Source organism: Kryptolebias marmoratus, linkage group LG16, assembly GCF_001649575.2.
Source record: "Kryptolebias marmoratus isolate JLee-2015 linkage group LG16, ASM164957v2, whole genome shotgun sequence".
Classification (NCBI taxonomy): Eukaryota; Metazoa; Chordata; class Actinopteri; order Cyprinodontiformes; family Rivulidae; genus Kryptolebias; species Kryptolebias marmoratus.
The window spans coordinates 11,200,985-11,209,363 of NC_051445.1; the positions used below are offsets into that span (position 1 = coordinate 11,200,985).

The window sequence follows — 8,379 nt, forward strand, 5'->3', positions numbered from 1 at the left end:
CCCCCCCCCCCCCCCCCCTAATGAGCTGTTTAACCTCCTGCTGTTTGATAGAAGAGATCGCTCCACTAAACCAAAACAACCTGAATCAACAAGAAATGAAGTTAATAAACTCCCAGTAATGCCCACAGTAGGGACGATGTTTTTATTCTTAACAGGACCAAGTTTAACTGTGGATTTACCTCCAACCAAGGAGGTTCTGTTTTCAGTAACATCTGTCTGTCTGTCTGTGGACCAGATTACTCAAAAAGTTCTGAACGGATTTTCGGGAAATATCAAACAAGGAACAAGTGATCAGATTCTGGTGGTGATCGGGTCAAAGGTCAAGGTGCTCTGACTCTAACAGTGTGATGTAGGAACGTCAAACTGCACAGCTGGACACCTCATGGGTCAAAGATGATGTCTGTGGATTTCAAGGTTCTTGGGGGTCAAAGGTCACAGGTAACTCCTACATGTGACCCTTTTGTTTCCTGTTTTGTCCGTTGGTTTGTTTGTCCGTCTGTCAGCAAAGATCGGGTAAAAACTAAAGAACAGATTTGGAGGAAATGTTCAGGAAATGTTGGTGCTGATCCATATTCTGATCCAGATTCCGATGCAGATTCTGATCCGGATCACACTCTTTTTTTTAATCCCTGTGGCCTCGGCGGAGGTTTGCGCTCTCTGAGTGCTTCTAGTTTTTAACATTACAGATTATTTTATCATCGTTTCCTCAGGTTTCTGTCGTGTTTTCCAACTTTCTGCCGTGCAGTTATTTTCTCCGTACACCCATTTTTGAATTTCCTTGCGTTTTAAAGTTACCGAATACACTTCTTGACCGGCGCCGTCGTTGATTTAATTTTTTCAACTCATTGCTTCCGACTTTACGTTGTGTGAGTTTGTCCTTTCTGCACTGGCTCGGGCCGAGCAGCTGACAGTAAACAGCACAAAACGGTTCACTTAGCAGAGCAGCGGCTTCGTTCCCGTCTCAGGTTGAGCGACGACATCCGGCAGAAAACCCCGACAGAGCTGCATCAACCGCAGCTGGTAAACATGACGTTTGGTGGCCTTTTTTCCATCCAGAGACCCTTGAGGCGTCACACTTCGAGGAGCGGCTCCCAAAGCTGGGGCTGGAACCCCATAATGGGACAGGAAACACAGAATAAAATGGGTTCTGACATCATCTCCAGTTCGCCTCCACTGTTTTTGTTGGTACACCCCTGTAAGCTGACTTGTCGGCCAAGTTTGTGCTCTTTAACGAGGAATAGTTACAGCTTTCCGCCTCTGTTAGTTTGCGGGTCAGGAGCCGAAAAGTTTCGAAACTTATGATAAAAGCCAAGATGTTTTTTTTTTTTGTTTTTTTTTATGAAATAAGAGAAGCTCTCCCGATTGGCTCTTTCTGAGAACTTCTAGGTCGACGTTTTTGCCCGATAACTGATTATTACAGGCAGGAAACGGCTAAAGCAAACAGCCTGACGAGGCGAAGGTGAGAGCAGCTCTAACGTGCAGCGACACGGACTCCAGCGTGCCGGTGCCAGCCGAGTCTGAGGCGGTGAGGCTGGGGAGCGCCGACCCTTCTGATTGTAATTGCCGCTGGCGGAGAAACATCTGGCTTCGGCGCTCTGATCCTCCGCTGAGGCGTCGTCTCAACAATGGACAAAAACCTGAGTAACGTCTGGCTTCGGTTTTGACACGTGAAGGGAACGCAATCAGCGCTCATTCCTGCGCTAAATGACTGGGGGGTGGGGGGATTAACAGACGGAGCTCTGATTGTAGACAACATGTAGGCACCAGAGCGACGGAGGTAAACACGAAACTAAGCCTGACGGAAGCTGTGAGACTGAAATGTTTAGTTTTGAGATGGAAAAGGAAAAGGAAGACTTGCAGCGTTTGTGCAGACATTCTGAAGTTGGATTTACAGAAAATTTACAAGCAGCTATTATCTTACCTGGCCCCTTGATGGCCTCCGAGTGATTCTGACCAGGCTGCCGAGCTCTCAGCTAATCTGAGCGAAAGCCAAAGTAAAAGTGGATTGCCGCCGTCTCGGAGCAACTCCAGTTTCCGTTGCCACCAGGTTTGCACCACGTGGAGATTCCGGAGAAAATATTACGATATTCCCGCAAGAGGTGCCCCCAGGGCTGCGCTGGAAGTGCTACATCCGGCCGCCCCAGTTAGCGTTCGCAGTTAATCACAACGTAAAATGTAAATAATCACATAATGCAAAAATCCGAACTGAAATCGTTCTAAGACAGCAGAAATCAGAGTATCGGCTCGCCAAACTGGTCAGAATCAAACTCCTTTTCCCTGTTTCAAAGCGCTGTCTACGACAGGTAAGATATTTTTTATGTGTAACCACAGAACCCCGCTTCAAAAGCTCGGAGTTATCCCTTTAATCGGGCGTTTTTATTTGATTTATTGCTGAGATAAATTTAGACTCCTGAGCCCTCGACCCAGAGCGTTAAAGTTCTGCCCGGCTTCAGTTGTTAGCAGAACATCCAGCTCGTGTTGCACACACTCTGCGCATTTCTTGTTTTAGCTTCGTGTGAACGTGTGTTTTTTTGGCCGCAGTGACCCTAAATGTGCTTCGCATTACGGCACAGCGGAACCAGGCGGACGGCGCGTTTTGGGAGGGCCGGCTGCCGCCCGAGCCGCCCGGCTGTTCGTGATGCTTTTTTTTTTTTTTCCACGGGAGCTCAGCTCGCGTAGTTCAGAAACCTGACGACAAACGCGGCTGACGTCGGCTCTCCCCTCTCCCACATCTGTGCTCTTCCTCCTATTCCCTCGTTGCCTTCGCTCAAATTCCTCAAATATCTACGAAGTGTTCCCCTCTTCCTCCTCCTGCTGTACACACACGAGGAGAACCAAACCGTCCCCGAGCCACGTCGTCTCCCTTACCTCCCTCCCTCCCTCCCTCCCCAGCAGTCATGTGACCCGACACTTGCATCCCATCACCTCTCACCGCCCCCCCCAATCCTGTCTTTTTTTCTAACCTCAGCCCCCGTTTCTCTTTCTTTATCTCACTCGGCAGGAATCTGCGTCGTCGAGCGGAGCAGGGAGGAGAAGTTTGGCAGGAGATGTTGGACAAAACAAAAGGGGGGTGGGGTGAGGGGGGGTGAAAAAAGAGAGAAGAAGGAAAGTATTTTGTTCGAATCACAGGAGCAGACGGAGCTCCAGTCATCAGCTCAGTTCCTCCGGAGTCCCATTGCCTCCCGACACTGCGCGGAGGCCCTCGAACCCGAACCTGTGGCCCCCCACCTCTCTCCTACCTCTCTTACTTAATGCCATTTAGTTCTTCCTGTACCCCCACCCCCCCACCCCATGAAGGCATCAGAAGCATCCCAACTCACCTTCGGTGAAAGGCTCCCAGCTGTAGAGGCGACCCATGAACTCCTGGGCGTTGAAGGCGGCGCACTGCTCAGCTCGGGAGTCCGACGCGCTTCCTGCGCACACCTGGAGGGCGGCACAGACGGGAGAGTTGAAAAACTTGAAAACCCCGCCACACCATGAACCAATCCCAACTCTTCACTACACACACGCACGCCACACCAGAGTCCCTGGAGAAGTCAGGGTTGGAGTGCAGCGAGAGGAAGGCGGGAAAAAAAAGAAAGGAAAGAAGCTAATAATGAAGTGGGAGAAATGACTTGGGTTAGCACACACACACACGCGCGCGCGGCGCTCCGGGCAGCAGAGGGCGTATGGGAACCATATGGAAGCGATCAGCTCTTTCTGGAAGCGGCCGCCTCGCATAAATTTGCCGCGGCTCTCGGCGAGCGCGAGCGGCTGTGTGAGCACGTGCGCGGGGCGGGCGTGCACGTGCTCGCTCGAGCAGACTTCTTCGCCAAGCTCCGCGGCATACCTCAACATAAACACCAGCCGAAGCGTTCGACTTTCACCCCCCCCGTTCTCATCGGGTTTCAGAGTAAATACAGCCTTAAATTACAGCGAGGAGCAAGAAAAAGGGAGATGATTTAAGAGCCTTTTCTAGTGCTCAACGAAGATGGTCTTAACTTGAAAAACGGTTTTGATAATAATTTTGCAAGATGTTGCACAATTTATTTGAGCTCTGAGTGTTTGTTGAGAATGACTCTCAGCTACTACCGCACCAAATTTTAGCTCAATATCTTTAAAACTGACTGCCTTATAGCCATTTTTGTGTTTGCTAGGATCTACTAGCTGTGGCAGCCATCTTGAATCAGAATAACTCCAAATGTTAATCAGTTGTAGACGCACATCCAGTCATTATTTTCTGAGAGTTTTGCTAAAATCCGCCCAGTGGTTCAAGAGATATTTTGCTAACAGACAGACAAGCAGTCACAGTTACATTTTAACGGCACCGTTTTAGGGGCGACAACAAACCAAAGCTTCTGAAACTTTCTGGTTTATAAAAAATGTCTCTAAGTCGTCAACAAATCCATCTAAGATTTACCGCTGCTTTAAATTCCTGTAAAATAATCCGATTGTTTTGTTTAAAACAAAAAGTCCCGTCAGGGGAAAAAGGTTAGGAGGCTTAGACTGGATCAAACTGCATTCAGAGCACAGCTTCAGGTTTTTGTAAGGTACTCTGAACTGGGTCAGTTTGGTAAATCGGTACCGAACGACAACTTTAAATACGAGGCTATTCAATTGGCGGCCCGGGGGCCACATACGTCCCGAGGGTGAGCTCGGTCCGGCCCCACCGGTGAGCCCGTTTAAAATAAAACTGGATTTTAAATCAGAAAGAAAATCTGCAAGAGGAACATTTAAAAAAAAAAAAAAAAAAAAAAGTGAAATACCAAACACAATTTCTCCGTCAGAGAGGCCATCCTGTTAAATAGAGGATCTATGGCAACAAGTTCATTTCAATTAAACGGAGATTTTAAATCGGGAATTAAATTTAAGCAACAACAATATTTAACTGGCGTCCGCCCCCCCGAGCTGCTGGCTTTCAGTAACACAGCAATTCAGCTGAATAACCCTGCTTTAGTTTTTAACCGAAACGTCAAAAAATTCAAAGAACAACAAAATACGGAATAATTTGCAATCGGATCGCCTTTCTTCCCCTTCGACCCGTTAATCATCTCACAGGACCTAAGATTAAAAGGACAGGTGGGGCAATCCGCCAGGTACAAACACACTTCGCTGCTCAAAACGTAAAACTAAAACTGAATATATCAAATGACATCAGACAGCACTTTATCCCAGGAGTGAATAATCAAAGGTGCGAGGCGATCCACCAGGGGCAGAACTTCAGAAATGCATTTTTCCTGGCTGGGGGCGGTATTTGAAGAGTCCAAAATCAGCAAGTTTTTGAGGACAATTTGTGTGAATTTTTGCCTCTTTGGAAGTCCTGGTCAAGTCACTACCTCCCAAGGTCGTAAAGCTGAAGGTACATATCTTCTAAAATAGATTTGAATAAAAACATCAATAAATAAATGAATAAATGGGGAAACGTTCACAAACTGCTTTTGGTCAACCAACGAAAAAGTATCTGAATTAAGTTTTTAAATGGCGATTTTCGCCCCTGTCATTTTAAACGCAGATCTTGTCCTATCTGACTAACTCCTTTATGTGATTTTGGAACGTCCCCCCCCTCCACTCCCAGCACCGTGGGAAGCCCCAGCCGCCCTGCCCGGTGAATCCGAAGCCCTCCGATACGCAGCTGGCTTCAGCACGAACACACACTGGCATGCCTGCCGCACACCGAGCCCTCAGATCTCCTCGCCGCTCTAATCTCCGTCAGCTCCTCGATCGTCTCGTCCTTCTTTGATTCGTCCCCCCCCCCCCCCCCCCCCCCCCCTCCCCTCTCCTCTCCCCNCCCCCCCCCCCCCCATCCCCACCTCCTCCTTTCTCTCCCGGGTCCCTCCACTCCTGCAGCTGTCGCAAACAGCTGGAAAATTCCTGGTTATTCATCTGGGAAGACGTGAGCGAGGGATTTATCACGTTGACACACACAGGTCCACAGTTCCCACGTGAACCAGCCGCCGCCGCGACAGAAGGCGGAGGGGAAGACTCTCATGGGTAAAACGCCAGAATGTGCACTCGCTGACACTTCCCTGCATGGGATTAATCACTTTCAGAGGGCTGTTGGTGCAGCCGTTGTGCCAGAAAAGGATCATCTGTTGTGCCGAAGCGTGCAAACTAGCTCGTGAAACGCCCATTCGGGTACGGGTATTTTTGTTTTTTTTCCCCTTTCTTTTCTAATCTTATTTACAGTAAATGCGACGTGTTGCAGTTTGGATGAAATGTCAGATGAAGTTTGACTGAACGCAGAGCGCCTGAAGGTCAGCGCACGTACGTGACCCAATGTTTTACAAGAGCTGTGTAAATCTGGCCTAATGCGTGTGTGAAATGCGGCTGTAAACATTTCCGCCGAGCCATAAACACGACGAGCTCGTGGTGCGTTTAAAGCTGGACAGGTTCTGTATATCAGGATAAGTGTGTGTGTGTGAGTGCAAGAGCATAAACACTGAGCGGACAACAACCTCGAACAGGCAGAAGAGACGTCGGCAAAAACGAGAAAAGGCGTCTCCGTCACAAGACAAAAACAAAGTAATGAAAACCTCAAGTAGGTGCGTTCATGCGTGTCAGCACAGGGAGTGGATTCTCCTCCCAGGAGAGAGTAAAACCATCAGGAGGCTAGAGGATGGAGCGAGAGTAAAACCAGACAACGGGAAGAAGCGTTCGCTTGGGTTTCGTGGTGCTGGAGGAGAACCGCTGGGTTTCTGAACGGACCTGCACCCGGCGAGCGCAGAGGAACGCAGAGGTTTGCTTCTAATGAACCAAACCTGTTTGTAGCAGGTCTAATAAAACTATCTCTGGATAAACAGTATCTGAAAATTTTGTTTTTAAGAAACAGAAAGAAAGTATAGATCTGACACAGGACCTGAGGGATGCATCCTTCAGTCGATTGAGTTTTCAGCTAATAGGGAACGTGTCTGTAGCTACAGACACGTTCCCAGCAACTAGCTAGCAAGATGCTAGGTAGCAAGTAACTAGCTAGCTAATAAATTGCTAGCTACATAGTTAATATAAAGAAGGAAAAACTTGAGAAACTAGCTAGTTAATAAGTTGCTAGCTAACGATATGAAGACAGAAAACTTGAGAAACTAGCTAGCTAGTAAGTTGCTAGCTTACAAGATGCTAAACAGACAGAAAACTTGAGAAACCAACTAGCTAACGATATAATTAAAACAAAAAAAAATTGAGAAACTAGCTAGCTAGTAAGTTGCTAATTAACCAGATATTAATAAGACAAAAAATTTGAGAAACTAGCCACCCAATAAGTTGCTAGCTAACGATATGAAGACTAGCTAGCTAGTAAGTTACTAGCTAAGGGCTCTAGTTCATCATTAAACCATTTTATACCAGTTTGATTCATTGGCCAACATTGGGGGATTTTGTAAACAAATCAAAATACACTTTTTAATTATTATTATTCAGGTAGTGAAATAATAAAAATACAGAAAATAAGTGAAAAAGCAGCTAAAGTCCACAGAAAATCCTCTGAGTGGCTTTTAGAAAGCCAGAAGAAGCGCTGCAAGCCAGATGAGAAGAAGGTCTGGTTGGCTGAGAGCAGAATAAACAGAACCGAGGGATGTTTCATGACTTTCACACGGCGTTGTAGAGGCAGACAGAGAGGTGCAGAGGAAGGACACCCAGTTAATCAATAAGGACCATTCAGAGGACAATTCATTATTGCATCACTTTAAAGAAAGTAATCTGGAGTTGTAGCCGAAAAGAGAGGAGTTGTTAAAGGCTATCAGGATGGAGGAGGTCATCAAACTATCCCTGAAGACTTTGGACTCCAGCCACTCATTGTCAGACAGACCGTGGACACCTGGAGACACTTCTAATCTCGTCTCAGTGATCGTGTCAAACAAGCTGAAAGCGCGTCTTGGTGGGATTGGAGGATAACAAGCATGTTTCCCCTAAAAAAAAAACACAGGTTCCGGTTCCGGTTTCAACCGAATGGCCGCTTAAGAAGAGCGCTCCTCCTTAAAGATTTTAGAAAATCCCTGCAACCTATTATAACTACTCAGAAACTTTATTGCAAGATAGCAAGTGCAGGACAGGATGGAAACAAGAGAAAGAAACAAGAAAAATGCTCCAAACGCGTCGGACTGTGATGACGAACCGCAGCAAACGGCTGGCCATGCTAGCATGGTTAGCCATGCTAACACTAAAGACGGACTCGGAAAACCAAAAGGTAACGAAAAACCCAGAGTTAACCTCGAAATGATCCTACGTGAAGTACAAGAGTTTAGACAAGAAAACAAACAACATCTAGATGTTATAAGAGAGGATATTAACAAAGCGAACCAACGAATCGAGGAGGCCGAGGGGCGCGTTGTGGCAATGGAGGCGAAGCTAAACACGGTGGAGCTAGCAGTGAGAAGCATGCTAACAACGCTGATTCAACACGAAGAT

The 8,379-nt window shown here is 47.2% G+C and overlaps 1 protein-coding gene across 2 annotated transcripts in view; it reads right to left on the reverse strand.

Moving 5' to 3' along the window:
* The window catches only part of adamtsl4 (ADAMTS-like 4), a 49,497-nt gene that overhangs the window by 11,134 nt on the left and 29,984 nt on the right, over nucleotides 1–8,379 (reverse strand). For both annotated transcript variants that reach the window (XM_037980186.1, XM_017425073.3), the window contains exon 5: nucleotides 3,321–3,423. In XM_037980186.1, coding sequence (XP_037836114.1) covers nucleotides 3,321–3,423 — 103 coding nt within the window. The remainder of the gene's footprint in view (nucleotides 1–3,320; nucleotides 3,424–8,379) is intronic.